Source organism: Echiichthys vipera (assembly GCF_963691815.1).
Source record: "Echiichthys vipera genome assembly, chromosome: 20".
Classification (NCBI taxonomy): Eukaryota; Metazoa; Chordata; class Actinopteri; order Perciformes; family Trachinidae; genus Echiichthys; species Echiichthys vipera.
The window spans coordinates 2,259,127-2,286,456 of record NC_139845.1 but is presented as its reverse complement, the minus strand read 5'-3'; the positions used below and the strand labels follow the sequence as shown (position 1 = coordinate 2,286,456).

General features: G+C 45.6%; 1 protein-coding gene across 1 annotated transcript in view; it reads left to right on the top strand.

The window, feature by feature from the left end:
• Positions 1-26,088, top strand: part of srgap1b (SLIT-ROBO Rho GTPase activating protein 1b) — a gene marked incomplete at both ends in the record, with an annotated part of 35,417 nt that extends 9,329 nt beyond the window's left edge. The window contains 22 exons of the mRNA XM_083935381.1: positions 662-857; positions 966-1,020; positions 1,125-1,232; positions 6,695-6,757; positions 8,442-8,639; positions 8,724-8,852; positions 9,974-10,195; positions 10,999-11,100; positions 13,305-13,502; positions 13,613-13,697; positions 13,775-13,802; positions 13,899-13,932; positions 16,124-16,184; positions 16,275-16,352; positions 16,444-16,578; positions 17,901-18,006; positions 18,283-18,507; positions 19,494-19,573; positions 19,898-20,078; positions 21,588-21,719; positions 24,578-24,920; positions 25,654-26,088. Coding sequence (XP_083791507.1) covers positions 662-857; positions 966-1,020; positions 1,125-1,232; positions 6,695-6,757; positions 8,442-8,639; positions 8,724-8,852; positions 9,974-10,195; positions 10,999-11,100; positions 13,305-13,502; positions 13,613-13,697; positions 13,775-13,802; positions 13,899-13,932; positions 16,124-16,184; positions 16,275-16,352; positions 16,444-16,578; positions 17,901-18,006; positions 18,283-18,507; positions 19,494-19,573; positions 19,898-20,078; positions 21,588-21,719; positions 24,578-24,920; positions 25,654-26,088 — 3,194 coding nt within the window. The remainder of the gene's footprint in view (positions 1-661; positions 858-965; positions 1,021-1,124; positions 1,233-6,694; positions 6,758-8,441; positions 8,640-8,723; positions 8,853-9,973; positions 10,196-10,998; positions 11,101-13,304; positions 13,503-13,612; positions 13,698-13,774; positions 13,803-13,898; positions 13,933-16,123; positions 16,185-16,274; positions 16,353-16,443; positions 16,579-17,900; positions 18,007-18,282; positions 18,508-19,493; positions 19,574-19,897; positions 20,079-21,587; positions 21,720-24,577; positions 24,921-25,653) is intronic.
• Between the last annotated feature and the right edge of the window lie 1,242 nt (positions 26,089-27,330).

Here is a 27,330-nt window from a genome sequence, read left to right as displayed (position 1 = left end):
GTTTCAAAACCACCACAAAAAGATGCAGAACCACCACAAATAGATGCAAAATCACCACAAAAAGATGCAAAATCACCACAAAAAGATGCAAAATGACTAAAATAGATGCAAAACCACCACAAAAAGATGCAAAATGACTAAAAATAGATGCAGAACCACCACAAAAAGATGCAAAATGACTAAAATAGATGCAAAATCACCACAAAAAGATGCAAAATGACTAAAAATAGATGCAGAACCACCACAAAAAGATGCAAAACCACCACAAAAAGATGCAAAATGACTAAAATAGATGCAAAACCACCACAAAAAGATGCAAAATGACTAAAAATAGATGCAGAACCACCACAAAAAGATGCAAAATGACTAAAATAGATGCAAAATCACCACAAAAAGATGCAAAATGTCTAAAAATAGATGCAAAACCACCACAAAATGATAAATTATCGTGTGTATAGTTGAGTTCTCTTTGCAGAGAATGAAACGCTCATGAACACAGTTGTGAACTGATTGTGAATCTGTTTTTTTATTATTACTTATTCGTATGTCACGCCTGTACCTCCGCCTTAACGCCGCCACCGCTCCATCAACAAAGACGCTCTCCGCAGTGCTCATGAACTCCTGTGTGTGTGTGTGTGTGTGTGTGTGTGTGTTGGTGCAGATGTCCGGGCCCAGTTGGTGGAGCAGCAGCGCTGTCTGGAGCAGCAGACGGAGATGCGGGTCCAGCTGCTCCAGGACCTGCAGGACTTCTTCAGGAAGAAGTCCGAGATCGAGACGGAGTATTCCCGAAACCTGGAGAAGCTGGCGGAGAGGTTCATGGCCAAGACCCGCAGCACCAAAGACCACCAGCAGTACAAGTAGGTCCACGAGAGAGAGAGAGAGAGGGCGCGGCGCACGTCGGTTCGCTTTGATTTGTGTTTAAAGGCGAAGACGAGGAAACAGTTTTGTGCTTTTCTCTCCTGCAGAAAGGACCAGAACCTGCTCTCTCCAGTCAACTGCTGGTACCTGCTGCTGAACCAGGTCCGTTCTGAGAGTCCGACTCTTTTATAACAGGAAATATGAAGACATGCCCCCCATAACCCCCCCCCCCCACCCCCCTCTCTCTCTCTGTGTCTCTTCTCCAGGTGAGGAGGGAGAGTAAGGACCACGCCACCCTCAGCGACCTCTACCTGAACAACGTCATCAGCCGCCTCACGCACATCAGCGAGGACTCGGCCCGCCTGCTGAAGAGGGTGAGCTCCTCTCGTGATGTCACAGACACAAACATGAGTCACACTGGTTCAAAATGCTGCAGGTTTTTACCCTTTTTTTTATTCTAAGGTGTGACGAGCGGCTTCTTAAAACAGTCGCTAACCCACCGGCTGATATCTGAATGTTTCAGAGCCGACGTGTTGCGTCTCTGCTCCAGTTTGGCTGCTGTCGCACCGTACAGGAGCAGCGAGCTAACGTTAGCCGCGAAGGGTTAAAGTGTAATGTCGGCGCTAAATCATCCCATGGTGTTTATCGGCACTCATCAAATAAACCACTGAGACAGTTTTATTGTGTATCAACTATTAACAGAGAACTCCTGTAGAGTCGCTAACAGTCGGACGTGGCTAACAGTGATTAGCTCGGGGCAGCATGGTGAAGGCATTCGAAGGTCTTTTTTAACCACTAATGCTGCAGAAAATAACAGCAAACCTCTGCAGCAGCATGAGAAGAGTCCCTACACACACAACAAAGCACCAACAGCGTAGTTAGTGAAGCCAGAGTTTATTAAAAGAGTGTTTTAAAGACTTACCTACTGGCCCCTGTACCAGCTCCTCTCATAGTAAAGTCCATTACAGTGGATTACCAAAGTCAATCCCAAAGGAAGGAGCCCATTGTTTTTCACACTCAGACCCAACACCAACAGGATTTGCAATAATAATATAATACGCATGAACCCTTTTGTAAATATGTCTGATTCTATCTATGATTGGCTGTCGCGTGAAGCTGCGCCGCTGCAGCCAATCAGCGTTGAGATTGCGGTGAGCGTCATCGAAGTTCTCCGTGAAACATCCAGGGGTCACCGGGCTGAGTGGCAGCGACGTGCCTTTAGGTGTCTAGAGAAGAAGGAGGAGGAGAAGAAGAAGAAGGAGGAGGAGGAGGAGGAGAAGGAGAAGAAGAAGAAGAAGAAGAAGAAGAAGAAGAGAGCGGGCAGCACCTGACCGGCTTCAGAGCTTAACTCACTGACGTCTGATCTCACTACAACACGACGACACACTTCCTCTGAGAGTTCATTTACGTTCTTTTAGTAGCGTTCAGACCCCTGTTAGCATTAGCATTAGCATCACTTCCATTTAGAACAACAGCAGAGTAGGCTGAGCCGGGGGTTAGCTCCAGTTAGCTACAGTTAGCTTGAGTTAGCTTCAGTTAGCTAGCCGCCTCGACTGCTACCTGCGAATGAAGCGATGATGAAAAATGTGACAAATGTGATTTAATCGCCTCCATCACTTTGGTGTGAACGCGCAGTTAGAAGAAAGGGAATCGTAATTTTTACGTGAACCGACTTTTTTCTTGTTGCCCTCCCCTACGAGAAACTTTATATTTCTAAGGTGAAGACAGAGCGTCATCGCTACTTTCACGACCCCGGAGCGTGTCTGAGGCTCTGATCGGTCCGCTCGTGTCTGCATTTTCCTCACTTTGACCTGTGACGCAGCACATCCGCCCGCCCCTGCGATAAAAGCCCAACGTGTCACTGTAAATCTGTACGGATGTTCTGGTAGAAGCCCTCGTGTTCCCCGCCCGCGTGCTCGCCTCTTAAATCCGTCGCAGTCTCTCAGTGACGGATGTGAAGTGGAGCGTGTTCAGCGGCTGCACGGAGGAAGAAACATGTAATAAATGGTGCAGTTTTCCTTTTACATGTTCACTTAATGTAGAAAGAGGAAGTGTTGAATCATTAATGTGTCCTGTACGTCGGCACGCTGCACGGATTCATCACATTTAAACAATATAAAAGTAATAAATCACTAAAAAAAGCTTAAAGTGCTCATTTAATATCAGACAAATATACTTTATTACACTTTACACTGTGACATATGGGACATTTTTATTATCATCTCATATTTATATGTGCATGAACTGACAGTAATATTTATTTACTTACAAAAATGTACAATAATATTAATTAAGAATAGAAAGAAATATACTATAATATATACAATTAAAAATATTATAATAAATAAATAAGATATACTATAATTATAGGAAGAAATACTGTAAAAATTACAATAAAAATGGGAAGAAATACTATAAAAATATACATAATATTAATTAAAAATAGGAAGAAATGCTGTAAAAATATATCATTGTATTAAATAAGAATAGAAAGAAATATTGTAAAAAAAAAAAGTACAATAATATGAATTAAAAAATAGGAAGAAATATACTATAATATAAACAATTAAAAGTATAATAATAAATAAATAAGATATACTATAATTATAGGAAGAAATACTGTAAAAAATAACAATAAAAATGGGAAGAAATACTATAAAAATATATAATAATCAAAAATAGAAAGAAATACTTAAAGATTTTCAATAATATTAATTAAAAATAGGAAGAAATGCTGTTAAAATGTAGAATTATATTAAATAAGAAAAGGAAGAAATTCTATTAAAAATATATAATATAAATTTAAAATAGGAAGAAATTCTATTAAAATATATAACAATATAATGTAATTGTGAATTATTAAATGTTTTGCTCTTTAATCTTTTATAAACAGTAAAATTATAGAATCCAGACTCTGAACGTCACTGGAATTAAATGTCACAATAAAATGACAATAAAATAGGAAAATATACTATAAAAATATAATAAATAAATAAATAAGATATAGAAAGAAATAGTGTAAAATAAAAATAGGAAGATATACAATTAAAAGTATAATAATAAATAGATAAGATAGATTTACTATAAAAATAGAAAGAAATACACTAAAATATATAATATTCATTAAAAAGAGGAAGAAATGCTGTTAAAATGTATGATATTGATTTAGATAGGAAGAAATACTGTAAACATATAGAATTATATTAGATAAAATAGGGAGAAATTCAATTTAAAATATGAATAAATACTGTAATATTAAATAATAATATACTGTAATTCTTTATTAGTTTATAAACTGTATAATTATAGAATCCAAAAAAGACAATAAAATAGGGTATATAGTGTAGAAATGAAAATAAAAACAGGAAGATATACTATTAAAATATAATAATAATAAATAAATAAACAAGATATACTATATATATAGTAAGAAATAGTGTAAAAAATATATAATAATATTAATTTAAGATAGGAAGAAATACTGTAAAAAAAATGAAAATAGAAATAAGAAGAAATACTATTAAAATATTATAATAAATTAATAAATAAGATACCCTATAAATAAAGTAAGAAATATTGTAAAAAATAAAATTAAAATAGGAAGAAACACTATAAAAAAAATAACATTAATCCTTGTTCTCCAGTGTCTTCGTGCCTCGGTCGTGTTCGTGTTCTGAGCTGCTCGTTATTATTTCATACCAGAGTCGATTCTAATGAAAAGTAGCGTCGGCGTTCCCCTGAGTCTGTCGGAGTTTAACAAATTAAACACGCACCCCCCCCACACACACACACACACACACACACACACACACAACCCCCCCGAGAGAAAACCCCGCCTCTAACTTTAGCTCCGCGCCTTCATTATTAATTTCTCTTCCAACTCGTTTTTTATTCATCGTGACTAAAGTGCAGCGCCCGCCGGCAGCTCTGAACAGAACAAAGCTCCATCACAGGAACTCTGAGGAGGACACGGACGACCGAGTGACCATGACAACGCCGTGACAGGCCCCCCGTGGTCATGGCGACAGGCTCAGCTGATCCTCTCCTCAGCGGGCGCCATGGGAACGAGCTCCATCCATCCTGGGATCCCTCAGTCATTTCGCATAATGTAATATTAATAATATTCCCCGGACCGTCGAGCTGTTTAATGCATGAGCTGGATCCAGTTCGCAGCAGCGGAGCGTCAGGATTTCATTTGTTTGTGCAGTCGAATCTTTTTTTGTTTATCTGCTTCTGATGTTTCTTCACGCTGTCGAGGAAGAGCTCGATTTTTGCTTTAAACTCTGGTTTCCTGTCTTCTTTCATGATGTTTTATTTTATAATTGAGTCCTAAAATCATTATTCGTTGATATATGAATTAGTAGAGTTCCAATTGTTGAAAAACCCATGCTAAAGTGCCCTCTAGGAGCCAAAACATGTGCTAAAGTGTCCTCTAGGAGCTAAAACATGTGCTAAAGTGCCCTCTAGGAGCCAAAACATGTGCTAAAGTGTCCTCTAGGAGCTAAAACATGTGCTAAAGTGCCCTCTAGGAGCCAAAACATGTGCTGAAGTGCCCTCTAGGAGCCAAAACATGTGCTAAAGTGCCCTCTAGGAGCCAAAACATGTGCTAAAGTGCCCTCTAAGAGCCAAAACGTGTGCTAACGTGCCCTCTATGAGCCAAAACGTGTGCTAAAGTGCCCTCTATGGGCCAAAACACGTGCTAAAGTGCCCTCTAGGACCCATAAAGTGCCCACTAGGAGCCAAACGCGTGCTAAAGTGCCCTCTAGGAGCCTAAACGCGTGCTAAAGTGCCCTCTAGGAGCCAAAACGTGTGCTAAAGTGCCCTCTAGGAGCCTAAACGCGTGCTAAAGTGCCCTCTAGGACCCTTAAAGTGCCCTCTAGGAGCCAAAACACGTGCTAAAGTGCCCTCTAGGACCCTTAAAGTGCCCTCTAGGAGCCAAAATGCGTGCTAAAGTGCCCTCTAGGACCCAAAGCTCGTGCTAAAGTGCCCTCTAGGAGCCATACAGTGTCTTCTAGGAGCCAACACATGTGCTAAAGTGGTCTCTAGGAGCCTAAACTTGTGTTAAAGTGGTCTCTGCTGCTTCCTCGTCTTGCGATCAGACGGGAATGGAAAGAAAGACCCTTTCTTGCTGGAATTCTGGCACAAAATACTCTGGCATCTTGAATTCAATCTGTGCAGAAGACGAGCAGCAGCAGCAGCAGCGCTCAGAGATGAGAAGTGAGAAGTGGAGGGAAAGTGTGATCAAGTGTAGGCGTTCTCATTAGGCTTGTTCCGCGTTATAGCGAGGGACAACTGTATTCACTAGATTGGATATGAAACAGCAGCATCCATGTTGACGCCTGCTTCCTCGATGTGAGCCGCCATTGTTGTCTGAATCACAACAGTCGCTTCTCCGCTACGTCACATCTAAGAAAAAAAAAACACCCGGCGCTCCTGATTGGCTTCACCATTTTCTGCGGACCCTGAAATCCCTCTGCTCTGGATCGATCCCAGATGGTTGAGTGGAGCTGGGCGGAGTCAGGTCACCATCATCAAGGGTCTGGGAAATATATAATGAAGGTTAAAAAAACTACATGGTGTTGCTTTAAGTACAAACAACTAACAGCAATTATAAAAAAAACAGCTAAAGTATGGTGCAGACATAAAAACACAAGCATGAACGTGCTTTTGTAAGAAGTCACAAACCAAAAACGCTGATTTTTAAGCAAAATCTTGAATTTAAAAGCAACTCATGCTGTAAAAAGTCTAATAATTCCCTCTGAAATGATGCGTTGCTGTGTGAGCCGCTTCCCCTTTACGCTGACGATGTTCTTCTGTGTTTGTTCTCTTCTGTCAGAGTAAAGAGATCATCTTCCAGCTTCAGGAGGACCTCATGAAGCTCCTCAACGAGCTTTACACCGTAAGTGTTTCACTCAGCAGCTCTTTGAAAAAGTCTTTAAAATGTCTTTCATTTTACTGAACTGACTTTTCACCTTTACGTAACACGGCCTGCGACTCAGCGCGCACCTACCGCACACCTACCGCACACCTACCGCACACCTACCGCACACTCTCCGCGTAGATTGCCCCTTATTTCACACAAGTACAGAGTAACTCCTGCTCACACTCCCCGTGTTTCCCCCGTGCATTTACAGAGTAACCAGGCTGCGTGTTAGAGCGTAACTGCGGGCAAACTAGCACGTATATGTACGGGAGTTACGCTAAGACACAGCCTAGGTCAGGGGTCTGCAACCTTTCCTATCAAAGAGCCTCTTCACCAAGTAAAATCTGTCTGGGGCCGCAAAACGTATTTGATGTCACAGCTTATAAAGTTGTATATACAGTTATATGATTTATACAAAACAAACTACAGTTTATGAATACGTTGACATTTCATTCCTATAACTATAATGATTGTTATTACATGTTGTTCGCTAATTTCTCACCACAAAGCATACAGGTAAGCCATCAATGTTGGCAGTGAAAGCAACACTGCTCTCCTCCGCAAAGTGTTTTTTGGGGGGTTTATTCACGGTTAGCCACGGTTAGCAGGGTTAGCATCCTGACAGCGCAGGTCATAAACTCAAGGTTAGCAGGGAAGGTGCTGAACGAGAGCCGCAGCATGTGACGGAGATTTTAGTTTCACACGGTGGTGTAGTGGTTAGCACTGTCGCCTCACAGCAAGAAGGTTCCAGGTTTGAATCCCGGCTGTGGCCCTTCTGTGTGGAGTTTGCATGTTGTCCCCGTGTCTGCGTGGGTTTTCTCCGGGTTCTCCGGTTTCCTCCCACAGTCCAAAGACGTGCAGGTGTTGGGTTCATTGATGACTCTAAATCACCCGTAGGTGTGAATGGTTGTCTGTCTCTGTTCGTCTCTATGTGTCCTGTGATAGACTGGCGTCCTGTCCAGGGTGGACCCCGCTCACGCCCGATGTCAGCTGGGATTGGCTCCAGCACCCCGACCCCGGGATGAGCGGTTGAAGATGAATGAATGAATGAATATTCATACATTCATTCATCTTAAACCACTAAATCTTCGCGGGGGGGCTGGAGCCGATCCCAGCTGACATCGGGCGTGAGGCGGGGTCCACCCTGGACAGGACGCCAGTCTATCACAGGACACATAGAGACGAACAGAGACAGACTCCAGGAGAACAGGTGCTCCCTTTGAAAGATCGTCCAATGTGCAAAAAACACATCATTCCCATGAGGCCCAAGAGCCGCGGGCTGCAGACCCCTGGCCTAGGTAAACTGTATAACGCAGGGAAATTAGTGCAGGACGCGAGCGAGAGTTACTCTGTACTTGTGTGAAATAAGGGGCAGTCTACGCGGAGAGTGAGCGTTAGGTACGCTCTAAGTCGCGGGTCGTGTTATGAAGTGTTACCAAAAAAGGTTTTCGCTGTGATATCTGCGGAGGAAGCGTCAACGAAGGCGCACAGAGCTTCATTCTCCTTCTGCTGCATTTACAGATGTTTTTCACGTCTGGATGTATTTCCTGGTTATTTCCTGTCACTTGTGGAGCGCCGTCCTTCTTGTCCACGCACAGAAAATCCGATTAGAGTGAACCCAGTAACCTTCTGCACTTTCCTTTCTGCTGTCGTTACCTAGGTGATGAAGACGTATCACATGTACCACGTGGAGACGATCAGCGCCGAAACCAAGCTGCGGGAGGCGGAACGCCAGGAGGGCCGCGTGAAGGGCTTGTCGGGGACGGGCGGAGGGGTGGAGCCTGTGTTCGGCCTGCGGATAGAAGAGCGCCACCAGAGACGCAACGCCGCCCGCAAGATGGAGAAAATGAGAGAGAAGGTGACGACTCAGCGCCCTTAAACTACAGTTTTCCTATGAACGAGCTGTTTTACGGATCTAACGATGCGTTTCTCTCTCCGTTAGAGGAAAGCCAAATACTCCGAGAACAAACTGAAGACGCTCAAAGCCAGGAACGAGTATCTGCTGACGCTGGAGGCCACCAACGCCTCCGTGTTCAAGTACTACATCCACGACCTGCCCGACATCATCGACGTGAGTCCGCCTCTCTGTTTGTGGTCAGAGAGGTCGGTTTAGCTGCGTAACGCTTCTCATCCACAGCTCAAACTACAGTTTAGTGGAAGTTTTCACACAGTTATTACTTAAAGTGTAATTCCGGCGCAAAATCGTGATATTGAGCTTTGGGAAACACTGATTTTTCACCGTTTTAAAGACAAAACTACGGCTTCAACTTCTGTTTACTCTCACTCTTCATTGTTTTCCTGATTAATTGATTCGTTGTTTGGTCCAGGAAATGTTGAGAAATGTGGATCAGTGTGTTTTAAAGCCAAACGACGTCCTCAAATGTCAAAGATATTCGGTTTATTGTCACAGAGGAGGAAAGAAACTAGAACATATTCACATTAAAGAAGCTGAAATCAGAGACTTTGGACTTTGTTTTCTTAAAAAATGACTTCTGTGTGATTTTTACTTTACCATAGTGAGTGAGTGCGTCTTACATACATCAAATAAACCATCGGACATTTGTTTAACAACTATTAACGGAGAAATCCAGGAGAGTCGCTAACAGCCGGACGTGGCTAACAGTGATTAGCTCGGGGCGGTACGGTGAAGGCATTCAAAGGTCTTTTTTAACCACTAATGCTGCTGAAAATAACAGCAAACCTCTGCAGCAGCATGAGAAGAGTCCCTACACACACAACAAAGCAGCATTAGCGTAGCTAGCTTACCTACTGGCCCCTGTACCAGCTCCTCTCATAGTAAAGTCCATTACAGTGGAAGGAGCCCATTGGTGCTTTGTTGTGTGTGTGTGTAGGGACTCTTCTCATGCTGCTGCTGAGGTTTGCTGTTATTTTCAGCAGCATTAGTGGTTAAAAAAGACCTTTGAATGCCTTCACCGTAGTGCCCCGAGCTAATCACCGTTAGCCACGTCCAGCTGTTAGGGACTCTCCTGGATCTCTCCGTTACTACAAGTGTAATTGTTCTTTATGTGCGCTTTTGTACTTATATGTTCACAGACTCTCTCTCCACCTCCCTACGCTCATATTTGAGTTGATAAAGTGCACGATAAACAAATAATTAATGTATATATGTTTATATTTGTATGAATCAGGATCCATAATGAGATTTCTGTCCTCCTGCGCCCTCTGTGTCAGTGCTGTGACCTAGGGTACCACTCCAGTCTGAGCCGGGCTCTGAGGACCTACCTATCAGCCGAGCTGAGCCTTGAAGCCTCCAGGAGGGCGGGTCTGGAGGTGCTGGAGGGCGCCGTGGAGGGCCTGGACCCGGCCCGCGACAGGCAGCGTCTGCTGGGCCTCTACCCCACCGCCTTCTGCCCCCCGCAGCGCTTCAGCTTCCAGGCGCACATGGGAGACGCAGTCAGTACATCCAGCCTCGTGACGCGTTCAGGCACATTTTGGGGTTATTTTTGCAAATAGTGTGACAAAGATTTATGAATAAATATTATTATTATTATTTATTATTATTATTATTTATTAAATGTTTATCAAGGGGGAGAGTTAGCGTTATAACTCTTGACGAAGCAGAAACTCAAAACTAAAAGAAAGTATAACAAGAAAAACAGGTTTGGAATCTAATAGAATTATTTAAAAAATGTGAATAAAATGCTAAAAAATCCTAATAAAATAGGAAGAAATACTGTAAATATGACAATACAAATAGGAAGGTATCGTATTAAAAATAAAATAAAAATAGGAAGAAAACTATGTATATATATAAATAATAATATAGATCAATAATAGGAAGAAAAACTGTAAAAATGACAATACAAATGGGAAGAAATACTATAAAAATATAATAATATAATTTAAAAATAGGCACAAATACTGTAAAAAGTATGTAATAATACAAATTAAATAAAGGAAGAAATACTATAAAATATTAATTAAATAAAGGAAGAAATACTATAAAAATATTAATTAAATAAAGGAAGAAATACTATAAAAATATTAATTAAATAAAGGAAGAAATACTATAAAAATATGTAAAATATTAATTAAATAAAGGAAGAAGTACTTTTAAAAAAAGATAATATTAAATATTACTCTATTCTGAATTTTGATCAACTCTCTAAATGAATAAATAGCAGAAGAGTTTATAATAAACAGTATAATTATGGAAACGTGAGTGAACATCAGACTTTTGTTCCACTTCCTGTCAGGTGACCCAGATCGCCTCCCAGCCGCAGCTGCAGGCCGAGCTCACGCTGCGCCTCACGCAGCTGCAGACGCGCCTGGCGTCTCTGAAGATCGAGAACGAAGAGGTCCGACACACACACACACACACGCACACACACACACACACACACACACACACACACACACACACACACACACGTCATAATGATGCACCAATGCAAACAAATACATTATAACGAACTCCTCCCCTGAACTGCTTCTGTCCAATCACGGTTGAGTAACTCGACTGGTCCCATTGTGCAGCGGTTGTTGAGATATTTGTACGACCGAACAAAAACCTGATTACAAATTTAATCATCATCTGACAGTTCAAAACTCTGCTCAAAGTTATGGTAATGAATGCACTTTTAATGGCTCGTTAACGCAGCAGATGCAGCCTCTAAAAATAAACGCGTGCCATCTGAAAGCGTCTGCAGCCCGCGGCGTCCTCGCTGCTGCTGCCGCCGTCGTGTTTGTGTGCGCAGAGGGCAGCTGTTAACTCCCCCTGAAGGGCATGAAAATGCTGAAGGAGTCTGGATTAATGAGCTGCGTCTGCATCGTCTCAGCAGCTCACAGACACACACAGACACACACAGACACACACAGACACGCCCCGATCATCTCGCACAGATAAAAACACTCTTACACACGTTCTCCTGGCTGTAAATACAAACCAGACGTTAGGAAAAACGTCTTTAAACGCGTCCTGGATCAGCAGATAACGGATGCTTCAGTGAGGTCTTTGAGAACCACTGTCTTAGAGCGTAACTCCCGTACAATGACGTGCTCCTTTGCCCGGACTTACAGTGTCACTCCTGGTCATTTCCTACCGATCAGGTCCGCGACCTAGAGCGTACCTCCGCTCACTTTCCGCGTAGATTGCCCCGTGCATTGACAGTGTAACTAGGCTGCGTCTTAGAGCGTAATTGCGGGCAAAGAAGCGTGTAATTGTAGGGGAGTTACGGTCTAAGACACAGCCTAGTTACACTGTAAATCTACGCGGAGAGTGAGCGGTGGGTGCGCCCTAAGTCCCGGGCCGTGTTATGAGGTGTTACCGTAAAGTCTTCACAATGATATCTTCAGAGGAAGCGTCGACGAAGGCGTTCTTAGTGGTGGGACTTGAGAGAGCTTTATTTTAACTGAGTTGGTTCGTCATGTTCAGAGTTCGAGAAACACTGTCTTAGATTGAACTCCCGTACAATGACGTGCTCCTTTGCCCGGACTTACAGTGTCACTCCGGGGCATTTCCTACTGATCAGGTCTGCGACTTAGAGCGTACCTCCGCTCACTTTCTAGATTGCCCCGTGCATTTACAGTGTAACTAGGCTGCGTCTTAAATAGGGGCAAAGAAGCGCGTAATTGTAGGGGAGTTACCCTCTAAGACGCAGCCTAGTTATAGTGTAAAACGCAGGGAAATTAGTGGAGGAAGTGAGCGAGAGTTACTCTGTACTTGTGTGAAATAATCTACACGGAGAGTGAGCTTTAAGTACGCCCTAGGCCCCGGGCCGTGATATGAAGTGTAACCAAAAAGTCTTCACTCTGATATTGGCAGAGGAAGCGTCAACGAAGGCGCACAAAGCTTCGTTGTCAGGTGGAAAACCAGACTCAGGTGTAGCTACGAGCTCGTATTTAAAGGTCTCAGAGCAGGAACAGAGTCCCACCTGGCTGACGCTTCCCAGACTGATGCGTCCAGTGTTCGTGGGTGACCTAGAGAAGAGAAACCCAGGAGTGTCGCTAACAGCCGGACATGGCTTACGCTGATTAGCTTGGGGCAGTACGGTGAAGGCATTCAAAGCGCCTTTTTTAACCACTAATACTGCTGTCGGCACTATCTCCTTACACTGCTTACATATCGTTCCTGTCTTATCCATCACTCTGTTGCTGTTTAGCCTCCTACATATTAATATGGCGAGACATCTGGTTACACATGTGCAACTAGACGTAACATTCAGTCGCACACTCTCAGATTTTGGCCGCAAAATGGGCCCATTTGGTCGCAGTCTGGAGCCCTGACGTGTCAACTATGATGTAGTTTTAAACTGTCATAGCTTTGTGAAGAAAATATGCTACGGACCACATTTGGAAAAGTTAAATATGCACCATTTGGTAAAGTTTTAACACCAAAGAGAACGATAGTAAAACACAATATCTGTTTTAAAAGGTTCGATTAAAATATTCGACGATACGCCGATGACGCCGTCCTGTGATATTATAAGAAGAATAAGAACCACTGTGACGGTTCTCGATTTCTCAGGTTTTTAACTCTGTCAAGTCTCCATTTCCCATGCAGGTGAAGAAGACCTGGGGCGCCACTCTGACCACCCTGCAGGACATGACGGTGCTGGAAGACTTTGACGTCTCCCAGAGCTTCGTCCACAGCCCGTCCTCCGAGTCCGTCAAGTCCAGCGTGTCGGACGGCTACTTGAACAAACCGAGTCTGGCCAAGAAACGAGCCAACCAGCATGAGACGGAGCTCTTCTACTTCACAGTGAGAGAACACTTAAACAGTACAGAGTATATAAATATATATATATATATAAATATAAAGTAGAGTATAGATAATAAACTATATTTGTGTTTTTAATCCTCAATCCGCAGAAATTCCGCGAGTATCTGGAGGGAAGTAATCTCATTTCCAAGCTGCAGGCCAAACATGATATTCTGAAGAAAGCTTTAGCAGAAGGTGACTTATTAAAACCTATATTTCATCTCACATCATCAGCTGTTTATTGCCTTTAAAACTTGTTGTTTTTCTCACAGGATATAAAGCTGAGCTGCTGACGACCAGGTATGACTTCACCTCACACTGAATATTCTCTCCTCACGTTGATCATAAGTGTCACTTCCCGTGTTTCTGACGCTCCTCTCTCTCTGCTCGTTACAGTCGTGGGCGGAAGAACTCCCACAGCAAACACCAGGTAGAGTTTCAGGTTGTTTCTGCTCGTTCTGTCATGTGTCTGCACGTTCATGTCATGTGTCTGCACGTTCATGTCATGTGTCTGCACCTTCATGTCATGTGTCTGCACGTTCATGTCATGTGTCTGCACCTTCATGTCATGTGTCTGCACGTTCATGTCATGTGTCTGCACCTTCATGTCATGTGTCTGCACGTTCATGTCATGTGTCTGCACGTTCATGTCATGTGTCTGCACGTTCATGTCATGTGTCTGCACCTTCATGTCATGTGTCTGCACGTTCATGTCATGTGTCTGCACCTTCATGTCATGTGTCTGCACCTTCATGTCATGTGTCTGCACGTTCATGTCATGTGTCTGCACGTTCATGTCATGTGTCTGCACGTTCATGTCATGTGTCTGCTCGTTCATGTCATGTGTCTGCACGTTCATGTCATGTGTCTGCACGTTCATGTCATGTGTCTGCACGTTCTGTCATGTGTCTGCACGTTCATGTCATGTGTCTGCACGTTCATGTCATGTGTCTGCACGTTCATGTCATGTGTCTGCACGTTCATGTCATGTGTCTGCACGTTCATGTCATGTGTCTGCACGTTCATGTCATGTGTCTGCACGTTCATGTCATGTGTCTGCACGTTCATGTCATGTGTCTGCACGTTCATGTCATGTGTCTGCTCGTTCTGTCATGTGTCTGCACGTTCATGTCATGTGTCTGCACGTTCATGTCATGTGTCTGCACGTTCATGTCATGTGTCTGCACGTTCATGTCATGTGTCTGCACGTTCATGTCATGTGTCTGCACGTTCATGTCATGTGTCTGCACGTTCATGTCATGTGTCTGCACGTTCATGTCATGTGTCTGCTCGTTCTGTCATGTGTCTGCACGTTCATGTCATGTGTCTGCACGTTCATGTCATGTGTCTGCACGTTCATGTCATGTGTCTGCACGTTCTGTCATGTGTCTGCACGTTCATGTCATGTGTCTGCACGTTCATGTCATGTGTCTGCACGTTCATGTCATGTGTCTGCACGTTCATGTCATGTGTCTGCACGTTCATGTCATGTTCACGTTAAATAAACAACATTTAATCTTCATTTTCTAAGTTAATATTCTTCTAAAAGATGATAAAAAATCAGTTAAATCATATTTCTAGTGCCAAATCATAACAAACGTTTACATACAGAGAAGCTAAAGACCACTCTGTGACTTCTTTATGAGTGCCAGAACAGTTCCTCCATGAGCCTACATCATTATTATTATTATTATTATTATTATTTATTCTTTTTAAAAAAATGCTCTTACTTATTTTTCTTGTAATTATCAATATTTTTTTATTTTTATCATTATTTTAATTAATTTTTTTTTCTCAATATTATAAATATATTTTTTCATTATTTTAATAAATTAAAGAAAATATATTTGCATTTTTATTATTATTGATATAAACATTATTTCTATAATTTCATGATTTTATTTCACTTGTTTTCTTGTTATTATTATTAATATATTGCTGCCCAGATTGAAAAATACAGAAATAATAATAAGTTAATTATTATTATTATTTTTTTTTATTAAAACATTTGTTACATATTGGGTTCAGACTGTTTATTACAAAATGCAGCAGATTATTAAATAATACAGGTAAAAATGTTTTATAATTTCTATTTTATTACAGAATGCATTATTACATGCCTTTTACTTTAACAGGGAAAGACAGAAAGGTTTTTTACTTATTATCATTATTATTATTAATAATATATTTTGTTATTATTTTAATAAATACATAAAAAACCAATGCATTTTTATTATTATCATTATTTTTGATATATATTATTTTTACAATTTCATTTTTTCATTTCACTTGTTTTCTTCTTCCTCTTCCTTTTCCCCTTTTCATTCTTCTTCTTCTTCTTCTTCTTCTTCTGATTGTTATTAATATATTGGTGTCCAGGTTGAAAACTACAGAAATCATAATAACTTTGATATTTTATACATAATGCGTTGTTAGGAGCCTTTAACGTGAACAGGGAAAGATAGAAAGTGTGTTTATTATTATTATTATTGTTATTTTATTACAGGTTGCGTTGTTAGGAGCCTTTAACGTTACCGGGGAAAGACAGAACGTGTGTGTTTTTCTTTACCTTTGTTTTTTCTGACGTATAAAGTTTGAATCAAGTCGAACTTTGTTCCCAGGACTCAACCAAAGCCATACCTCTGCTGGTGGAGAGCTGCATCCGCTACATCAACCTGCACGGTGAGTTTCACTTCACTGCACGCCGCGAAAAAATGAATCAAGTAAACGTTGAAGTCCGACTGAAAGACAAACGCTCGTCCGTCCCGACAGGTCTCCAGCATCAGGGCATATTCAGGGTGTCGGGGTCGCAGGTGGAGGTCAACGACATCAAGAACTCCTTCGAGAGAGGTGAGAATCTGAGGTCAGAGGTCAAAGGGCGGACGCTGCAGGGGCGGGACGGGAGACGTGCTTGACTCGTTTGTTTGTGTTTGTCGTCAAGGTAACGACCCGCTGATCGACGAGGAGAGCAACCACGACATCAACTCTGTGGCCGGAGTGCTGAAGCTTTACTTCAGGGGTCTGGAGAACCCGCTGTTCCCCAAGGAGCGCTTCAACGACCTCATCTCCTGCGTCCGTGAGTGCCGCCGCCGCCTGGTCGCTGTCCACGTGCAGCGGACGAACCTGAGTAGGAGGAGACTGAGAGTGGATTTATAAAGGCCGATAAAAAGCAAAAAGCTGATTAATCGACTCATAAACTAGAATAAAATAACACTTTATATTAAAGGTCCTTGTAAAAAGTGTTAGTTTAAGTGAAATTCAGGCGTAAAATCATCCCAGGGTCTTTTTCAACACAACTGTTAAAGGAGAAATCCAGGAGCGTCGCTAACAGCCGGACGTGGCTAACAGTGATTAGCTCGGGGCAGTACGGTGAAGGCATTCAAAGGTCTTTTTTAACCACTAATGCTGCTGAAAATAACAATAGCAAACCTCTGCAGCAGCATGAGAAGAGTCCCTACACACACAACAAAGCAGCAACAGCGTAGTTAGAGAAGCCAGAGTTTATTAAAAGAGTGCTTTAAAGACTTACCTACTGGCCCCTGTACCAGCTCCTCTCATAGTAAAGTCCATTACAGTGGAAGGAGCCCGTTGGTGCTTTGTTTGGGAATCAGTCGCCTCTTCCAGTTTATTCTGGGGAGGTGGAAAAACAGCGTCCAGTCCAATTGCTGAGGGACGGGGAACCCTCCACAGTCACACAGCGTGTTGCGTTATTCAGTGATTCCAGGCCACGGTGAAAAATTACCCTTTGTTGGCAGATTAAACGTCCTTCAGTGCCACAGACACCAAAAAAAGCCCTCACACCGAGACTGATGCTCTGTCTGATGCTCCTTCTACCTGTAGCCCCGTCAACACACGCCCCCTCCCCCTCACGTGACACCGTCTGGGACCTTTCCAAACCTTTAACATCTATTCTTAACTTATATTTATCACCAAACTGCCAAAAAACACCACAAACTTTACATGTTTTGCTGAAACAAAGCAGCAATGGGCTCCTTCCACTGGAATGGACTTTACTATGAGAGGAGCTGGTACAGGGGCCAGTAGGTAAGTCTTTAAAACACTCTTTAATAAACTCTGGCTTCACTAACTACGCTGTTGCTGCTTTGTTGTGTGTGTAGGGACTCTTCTCATGCTGCTGCAGAGGTTTGCTGTTATTTTCAGCAGCATTAGTGGTTAAAAAAGACCTTTGAATGCCTTCACCGTGCTGCCCCGAGCTAATCAGCGTTAGCCACGTCTGGCTGTTAGCAACTCGACATGGTTTATTTGATGTATGTAGGCGCTGAAAAAGACCCTTGGATGATTTTGACACTGTAATTACACTTGAATCCGTAATAAGAGTCCTTTAAAACACTTATTATTATGTGTTGGCATGACGATATTCTCCATTTCTCGCCACAGGAATCGAGAACATGTACGAGCGGGCGCAGTGCATCCGTAAGATCCTGCTGGGGGTCCCGAGGGCGACGCTGGTGGTGATGCGTTACCTGTTCGCCTTCCTCAACCAGTGAGTACCCGCTCACAGTTAAGGACCTTTTCTTAACTCGCTCCCCCACGATTGATCCGCTCGTCCACCGTAAACCGCTCTCGTGGTTAAAGGGGAGGGGCGTGAAGCCTCTCATATAAATACAGACGAGGGTGAACATGTTTTTACGTCACTTCCAGAGACTTTTAATGTGCAAATGTTATTTATTATTTAAAAAAAAGTTTAATAAAGTTCTGAACAGTTAAATAATAAACTAATAAACTAATAACGCGCCCGTGCGGCGCCCGTGTCCCGCAGCCTGTCCCAGTACAGCGACGAGAACATGATGGACGCCGGGAACCTGGCCATCGTGTTCGGCCCCACGCTGCTGCCCACGCCCGACGCCCTGGACCAGGTGGCCTGTCAGGCGCACGTCAACGAGGTCGTCAAGACCGTCATCCTCAACCACGACAACATCTTCCCCGACACCAAGGAGCTGCCGGGGCCCGTCTACGAGAAGTGCATGACGGGGGACCAGTACTGGTGAGTCCGGAGCCTTCTGCATCGTTGTTACGGCGTCCGCGTGAACCTGCGGGACTCTGGCTCCTCTGCACGCGTTCACTCTGGGACCGTCGCCTCGTTCACATCACACACGTGATGCTTATGATTTATACGGATTATTAATATTTTATCTTCTTCTTCTTCTTCTTCCTCTTCTTCTTCCTCTTCCTCCTCTTCTTCTTCTTTATCTTCTTCCTCTTCCTCCTCTTCTTCTTCTTTCTCTTCTTCCTCTTCCTCTTCTTCATCTTCTTCCTCCTCTTCCTCTTCTTCTTCCTCTTCTTCTTCCTAATCTTCATCTTCCTCCTCATCTTCTTCTTCTTCCTCTTCATCTTCCTCCTCTTCTTCCTCTTCTTCCTCTTCTCCTCTTCCTCTTCTTCTTCCTCCTCCTCCTTCTCTTCCTTTTCTTCTTCCTTCTCTTCCTCCTCTTCCTCTTCCCCCTCCTCCTCATCTTCCTCCTCTTCTTCTTCCTCCTCTTCCTCCTCTTCCTCATCTTCCCCCTCTTCCTCCTCCTCCTCTTCATCATCTTCCCCCTCCTCCTCCTCTTCCTCCTCCTCCTCTTCTTCTTCCTCTTCTTCTTCCTAATCTTCATCTTCCTCCTCATCTTCTTCTTCTTCCTCTTCATCTTCCTCCTCTTCTTCCTCTTCTCCTCTTCCTCTTCTTCTTCCTCTTCCTCCTCCTCTTCCTCCTCCTCCTTCTCTTCCTTTTCTCCTTCCTTCTCTTCCTCCTCTTCCTCTTCCCCCTCCTCCTCCTCATCTTCCTCCTCTTCTTCTTCCTCCTCTTCCTCCTCTTCCTCATCTTCCCCCTCTTCCTCCTCCTCCTCTTCATCATCTTCCCCCTCCTCCTCCTCTTCCTCCTCCTCCTCTTCCTCCTCCTCTTCCTCCTCCCCCTCCTCCTCCTCTTCATCCTCTTCCCCCCTCCTCCTCCTCTTCCTCCTCCTCTTCCTCCTCCTCCTCCTCTTCCTCCTGCAGCGAGAGTCCGTTCAGCGAGCCGGGGGCGTTGGAGGAGGCCGAGCCCGACGGCGGCACCGAGACCCAGACCAGCGACGAGGGTACGCATGACCCCGTGACCCTTCACACAATCCGCCCACGCTTTCCCACAATCCCTCTGTGTTCTGGTGGAGAAAGGTTGCTACGGCAACAGCAGCCATGGAGACACACACCCCCCCTTCTTTCTCTCTTTATCTGATTTAAAAGAAAAGACTTAACGCGTTCCTCTGTTCTGATTGGTCGATCTGAGGGGGGAACAAAGCCGCAGAGACACGTCTGATTGACAGGTTCACCTCCACGCCGCGCTCTTATCTCCATCTCCCCCCTCCTCCTCTTTTCTTCTTCTCTCTCTCTCTCTCTCTCTCTCTCTCTCTCTCTCTCTCCAGAGGGCGAGGGCGTGGTGGCGGTGGCGAGGTTCGACTACGTGGGCCGGTCGGGCCGCGAGCTCTCCTTTAAGAAGGGAGCGTCCCTGCAGCTCTTCCAGAGGGCGTCGCACGACTGGTGGGAGGGGCGGCACAACGGCAACCGCGGCCTGGTGCCTCACCAGTACATCGTGGTGAAGGACAGGCGAGTGCACGCACGCAAGCAAGCACGCACGCACACGCACACACACACGCACGCACACTCAAGCACACACACACGCACGCACACACACACACACATCTGACATGCACGCACACACGCACGCACACACACACACGTGCACGCACTCGCACGCACGCACACACAGTTATTATTATTATTATAAGTTAATATAATTCATTATTATTCATATTTTTCATTGTTATTATTTTATTAATTAATTTTTTCACTTACGTATTTTTCTTATTATTAATTATAATATTCTAAATTTAATACATGAATAAAAAACATGTTTGCAGTTTATTATTTTTATTTATACATATATTATTATTATATAATAACGTTTTTTTTACCTATTTTCTCATTATTAATAATATATTTATTATATTTTAATATATTTTTTATGTATATTTAATAATAGTTATTCTTATTTCGATGAATAAATAAAAAAATCATGGGTGAAGTTTTATTATTATTTATATATATTATAATTATTATTAATTAATTCTTTCACTAACGTATTTTCTTATCATTAAATATAAATGTTATTCTTATTTTAATAAATAAATAAAAATCATGTGTGCAGTTTTATAATATTTATATACATTATTAATATTTTATGAATTTAGTTTATTTATATTTTCTTATTTTTAATAATATTCTAAATTTAATACATGAATAAAAAATCATGCGTACCATTTTATTATTTATACAGTATATATTATTATTATTTTATTAATTTAGTTTTTTTCATTGACGTATTTTCTTATTATTAATTATTATATTCTAAATTTAATACATGAATAAAAATCATGTGTGCAGTTGTATTATTTTTATTTATATATAATATTCTTATTTTTTTCACTTACATATTTTCTTATTATTAATAATAATATTTTAATTTTAATACATGAATAAAAAAACATGTTTGCAGTTTTATTATTTTTATTCATACATATTTATATTATTATTTTCCCATTATTATTAATAATATATGTTATTGTTCTTTTGAAAAATGAATAAAAGAGGGAGAAGATCAGATAAACCATATAAACATGAATATATCTATTAATAAGGCAATGAATTATGTTTTTCACCTACTTACTTTTTATTATTATTATTATTTATAACATGTTTAATTATTATTATTTGAATAAATGTAAAAATAACTTGTTTATTTTCATTTATAATGACATAAAGCTGCTTTAGGTGAACATAAAATGTAAAGATTAATAAAGAATAATATTCTCTTTTAACTCGACATCACTCAGAAATGCATCATTAGAAAGTTACGTGATAATTAATATATTTAATTAAGTGTATTTAACGTCATAAAGCGACAGGAAACACAGTCTGCAGCTGGTTAACGGACTCACTGAGGAGTCACTCAGCGACTCTATTGACCCCTTAATTGATGCTCGGTGTGTCGTTGCCACGGTGACGTGTCGTTGCCACGGTGACGCGTCCTGATTGAGCGTCCGTCTGTGTCTTCAGGGCCGACGTGGTGTCAGACGCGCTCAGTCAGAAGGCGGACAGCGACGGAGGGAGCAGCAGCACCGACGACAAGAGGTCCAGGAGCGAACTGAGCTCCCCGACCGACACCAGACCTGCAGAGACCTACAACAGGTCCGTCATGTAAGACACCGCACGTTACCTCTGAGGAGGAGGAGGAGGAGAGGAGGAGGAGGAGGAGGAGAGGAGGAGGAGGAGGAGGAGGAGGAGGGAGGAGAAGGAGGAGGAGGAGGAGGAGAGGAGGAGAGGAGGAGAGGAGGAGGAGGAGAGGAGGAGGAGAGGAGGAAGGGAGGAGGAGGAGGGGGAGGAGAAGAGGAGGAGAGGAGGGGGAGAGGAGGAGGAGGAGGGAGGAGAAGGAGGAAGAGGGAGGAGCAGGAGGAGGAGGAGGAGGAGGAGGGAGGAGAGGAGGAGGAGAGGAGGGGGAGAGGAGGAGGAGGAGGGAGGAGAAGGAGGAAGAGGGAGGAGCAGAGGAGGAGGAGGAGGAGGAGGGAGGAGAAGGAGGAAGAGGAGGAGAGGAGGCAGGAGGAGGAGGAGGAGGAGGAGGAGGAGGAGGAGGAGGAGGAGGAGAGAGAGGAGGAGAGGAGGAGGAGGAGAGGAGGAGGAGAGGAGGAAGGGAGGAGGAGGAGGGGGAGGAGAAGAGGAGGAGAGGGAGAGGAGGAGGAGAGACCTACAACAGGTCCGTCATGTAAGACACCGCCCGTTACCTCTGAGGAGGAGGAGGAGGAGGAGGAGGAGGAGGGGAGAGGAGGAGAGGAGGAGGAGAGGAGGGGGGGAGGGGAGGAGATGGAGGAGAGGAGGAGGAGAGGAGGAGGAGGGGGAGGAGAAGAGGAGGAGAGGGAGAGGAGGAGGAGAGACCTACAACAGGTCCGTCATGTAAGACACCGCCCCGTTACCTCTGAGGAGGAGGAGAGGAGGGGGGGAGGGGAGGAGATGGAGGAGAGGAGGAGGAGAGGAGGAGGAGAGGAGGAGGTGGAGAGGAGGAGGAGGAGAGGAGGAGGAGAGGAGGAGGAGGAGAGGAGGGGGAGAGGAGGAGGAGGAGAGGAGAGGAGGAGGAGAGGAGGAAGGGAGGAGGAGGAGGGGGAGGAGAAGAGGAGGAGAGGGAGAGGAGGAGGAGAGACCTACAACAGGTCCGTCATGTAAGACACCGCCCGTTACCTCTGAGGAGGAGGAGGAGGAGGAGGAGGAGGAGGAGGGGGAGAGGAGGAGAGGAGGAGGAGAGGAGGGGGAGAGGAGGAGGAGGAGGGAGGAGAAGGAGGAAGAGGGAGGAGCAGGAGGAGGAGGAAGAGGAGAGGAGGAGGAGCAAGGGGAGGAAGAGGAGAGGAGAGGGAGGAGAGGAGGAGAGAGACCTACAACAGGTCCGTCATGTAAGACACCGCCCGTTACCTCTGAGGAGGAGGAGGAGGAGGAGGAGGAGGGGGAGAGGAGGAGGAGGAGAGGAGGAGGAGGAGGAGAGGAGGAGGAGGAGGAGGGGAGGAGAAGGAGGAGAGGAGGAGGAGAGGAGGAGAGGAGAGGGGGGGAGGAGAGGAGGGGGGGAGAGACCTACAACAGGTCCGTCATGTAAGACACCGCCCGTTACCTCTGAGGAGGAGGAGGAGGAGAGGGGGAGGAGAGGAGGAGGAGAGGAGGAGGAGGAGGAGAGACCTACAACAGGTCCGTCATGTAAGACACCGCCCGTTACCTCTGAGGAGGAGGAGGAGGAGGAGGAGAGGGAGAGGAGGAGGAGGGAGAAGGAGAGGAGGAGAGGAGGAGGAGGAGAGGGGAAGAGGAGGAGGAGGAGAGGAGGGGGGGGGAGAGGGGGAGAGGAGAGGTGGAGAGGAGGAGGAGGAGGAGCAGGAGCAGGAGGAGGAGGAGAGGAGAGGAGGAGGAGAGGGGAAGAGGAGGAGGAGGAGGAGGAGGGGAGGAGGTGGAGGAGGAGGAGGAGAGGAGGAGGGGAGGAGGAGAGGAGGAGGAGGGGTAGGAGAGGAGGAGAGGAGGAGGAGGAGAGATGGAGAGGAGGAGGAGGAGAGGGGAAGAGGAGGAGGAGGAGAGGAGGGGGGGAGGAGGGGGAGAGGAGAGGTGGAGAGGAGGAGGAGGAGGAGAGGAGAGGAGGAGGAGAGGAGGAGGAGGGGTAGGAGAGGAGGAGGAGGAGGAGAGGAGGAGGAGGAGAGGAGAGGAGGAGGAGAGGAGGAGGAGAGGGGAAGAGGAGGAGGAGGAGAGGAGGGGGGGGGGAGGAGGAGGAGGAGGGGGGGGGGGGGACAGGAGGAGGAGAGGAGGGGGGGGGAGGAGAGAGGAGGGGGGAGGAGGGGGAGAGGAGGGGAGAGGAGGAGGAGAGGAGGAGGAGGAGGAGGAGAGACCTACAACAGGTCCGTCATGTAAGACACCGCCCGTTACCTCTGAGGAGGAGGAGGAGGGGGAGAGGAAGAGGAGGAGGGGGAGGGAGAAGGGGGAGAGGAGGAGGAGGGGGAAGAGGAAGAAGAGGCTCCAGCTTCTTCTCTCACCTCTATAAATACCTGCAGCCTTCATCACGCTGTTATCACCTGCGTTGCCGTGGCGCCTGTCTGCACACGCCTCCTCCTCCTCCTCCTCCTCCTCCTCCTCCTCCTCCTCCTCCTCTCTGCTGTCGCCCGTGGAAGAGTTCACGCGGTTCAGTTTTTATGAAAAATGCGGAACTTTGCCTCGAATGTCTGAAATCTACGGAGGAAAGAACAAAGATCCTCTGAGTCTGAGTTATTTCATTTGTTTCTAATTTTCTTTATTAGAAACAAAACCAAAACATAATTATATTAATATACAAACATACTTTTTTAAATAAATAATATAATAAAATGTAAATAAATATATTCAACAAAGACGATTTTTTAAAATAATAATAATAAAATGATGCAGATTTTTTAAATTAATAAACTTTTATTTAGAGAAACTCATTTTATCTCTTATTTAAAGTTTGGTCGTGATGATGCGTCTCTGACGGCGTCTGCACTTCCTGTTCACAGTCACCGGAGGAAGCGAACCGACGGTTTGTTCCGGCGCCCGCTCGGCCGCTCCACCGACACCCACTGCCACGGCAACGGGGGCGTGATGGAGAGGAGCTCCCCCCCGGTGACGGGTCACTTCAGCCCCAGGGAGCTGCTGCTGGGGCGGGGCCAGGGTCTGACTCCGCCCCTCGACAGCCCGGAGCGCCGCCGCCGCTCGGCCGCCGCTGTGACCATGACCGTGAGCCGCCACGACTCCCTGAGGAGGCCGGAGGACACGCCCATCCGGCGCTCGAGCAGCGGGCAGCACGGCTTCGGTGACTCCCACCGATCCAGAGCTCTGGACCCCGACACGCTGGCTCAGGTACACGCATGCACACACACACACACACACACACACACACACACACGCACGCACGCACACAGAGACACCCGCACACACACACACAGACACACACACACACGTACAAACACACGCACACACACACACACAAACACACACGCACAGACACACACGCGCACACGGTCACTTCTGGCTCCAGAGGAACACGATGGCGAAGGTCAAAACGCCAAACTTAAGGGCGTACCCCGGGTTCTCAAACACCGTGTAAACACCGTACCCCGGGTAAAATCAGAGTTCTCATTCCCCGGTTAACGGACCTAGAGAACTCCTTTAATAACCGAGGTATTCACGCATGTTAACCCGGGCTAACACCGGGGTTCTCATCTGCGCGTGCTCCCCACTCCGCGGTGGTGGCTTTTTGATCTGGAAACAGATTAAACCAGGAAGCAACAGCGCCAAAAACAACAAAAGAGCGTTAACGGCAACTAACATCACTACCAAGAAGATCCCTTTGTGTCGTAATTCTGTCCAAAAGTCGGCGTCTGTGATTTTGACAAAGTGAACCAGAGAAAAGGTTGTATTCAGAGCAGCTGTTTGTCGGTGGAGCGCCACCTGCTGCACCGGAGGAAGAGTTACTCCGGGGTTTGACCGTTTTCGGGGTAGTGATGTGATGTAAACGTAGATTGTCTGCGTTTTAGAGTACTTTTCCCGCGTGACTCTGTTGGCGGACGTCTTGTCTTTGCTCCTGCTGCAGGACATCGAGGAGACGGTGACGGTGGCGTTGGGCGAGCTGCGGCAGCTGGAGCGCCAGGGCTGCCGACCGGCCCCCGACGTGGTCCTGGACACTCTGGAGCAGGTGAAGAACGGCCCCGCCACCGCCTGCTCCTCCGAGTCTCCCAGCCCCCACAGCACCCCCAGCACCCCGGGGACCCCCGGGACTCCCGGGACCCCCGGCACCCCGAGCCCCCTCAGCCCTCTGAGCCCACTCAGCCCGCTCCCCGGGCCTCCACCTGGACCCCCCAGACCGTCCAACCCGTCCCCAGACACCCTGGGCTCCTTCAAACCGGTGGCGGCCCCTCGCATGGGGGCTCCGCTGCGGCCCCCCGCCCTGAGGCCCAAACCCGTGGTCCCGCCCAAGAGCAGCACCCCGCCTCTGCCCCCGCCCCTGGACAAATCCTGCACCATGTGAGCCAAAACAGGCCCACGAAAGGGGCCAAATCAGGCCGACCCGGGCCAAAACTGGGCCCAGAAGAGGAGATCAGGGTTTCTAATCGAACATGAGGGTAGAAACGTTCGAACAGGGAAAAAGGTTTTAATGTAGTAATAAAGTAAAATATATGACATGACCTATGATATGATATGCCATGATATTTATGTGTCGTCAGGTTGGTGTGTACTCTCTCTCTCTCTCTCTCTCTCTTGGTGTGTAGGAGTTTTTCTCTCCATGTATCGAAGCATTTATCAAAGGTTAGCGCTGATAAAGGGACGCGGGGGCGCGGCGGAGCGTCCCGTCCCGTCCCGTACGTGAAGGTTTAATAGTCGGGGAGACGCGGCGGCGGCGAGGGAGCGTTAAAGTGAAGTGTCGTTTCAGTGACGTGAATGTTGGCTGTGCTGTGGTGACGGGTGCAAAGAGCCCGCCACGGGGAAAAAAGACTTGATCGGCTGCTGTATCTGTGACGACTGAAGGAAGACGAGGAGGCGACGACGACGACGACCACGTCTGCGTGACTTATCCTTTATTTTTTTACGTTCCAGCTGCTAAAGAGCTCACTCACACCTCAAACCACGAAACGCCTCCAGAGGTCGTCGGTGACGCCACATTGTTTCTCCAGCTATTTAACGAATGTTTCCAGTGTTTAACGACTGTTCAGCCATCTATTGAATGTTCAGCGAGCTGCTGCGGCGGTGACGGCGGCGGTGGCGACGGCGGCGACCCGCTAAACTCTTATTTCTCTTTGTTTGAACCCCCTCACGCCCAAACAAACAGGGTGTTACGGTCGAGTGTTGGAGGGAGCTTGGACAGAACTTTTTATCTGGGATGGAGGGGGGGTGGGTGTATGATTTTGTTCTTGTTTGTGTGTGTGTGCAAGAAGTGTGTGTGTGTGTGTGTGTGTGCGTGCAAGAAAAGTGTGTGTTCTTCTTGTCTGCCCTTGTTCTGCTCCCTCGAAGCACTAGAGTAGTGATAGACGATAGATTATTCATGCCTGCCTTGAGTGCCAGAACACGCAAGTTAAGTGCAAGTTGGGAGTGCAAAAAGCATGCCACTTTGTGTGTGTGAGTGTGAGTGTGTGTGTGTGTGCGTGTGTGTGTGTTAGAATAAAGGTTTTACCTGCTTGAGAAGTCACTGAAGTCACTAGTTAACCTTAAATTCACAATAAGCTAACAGGGTGGGGCTTTGTGCGTAAAACGCCCCAAAAAAACAAACAAACAC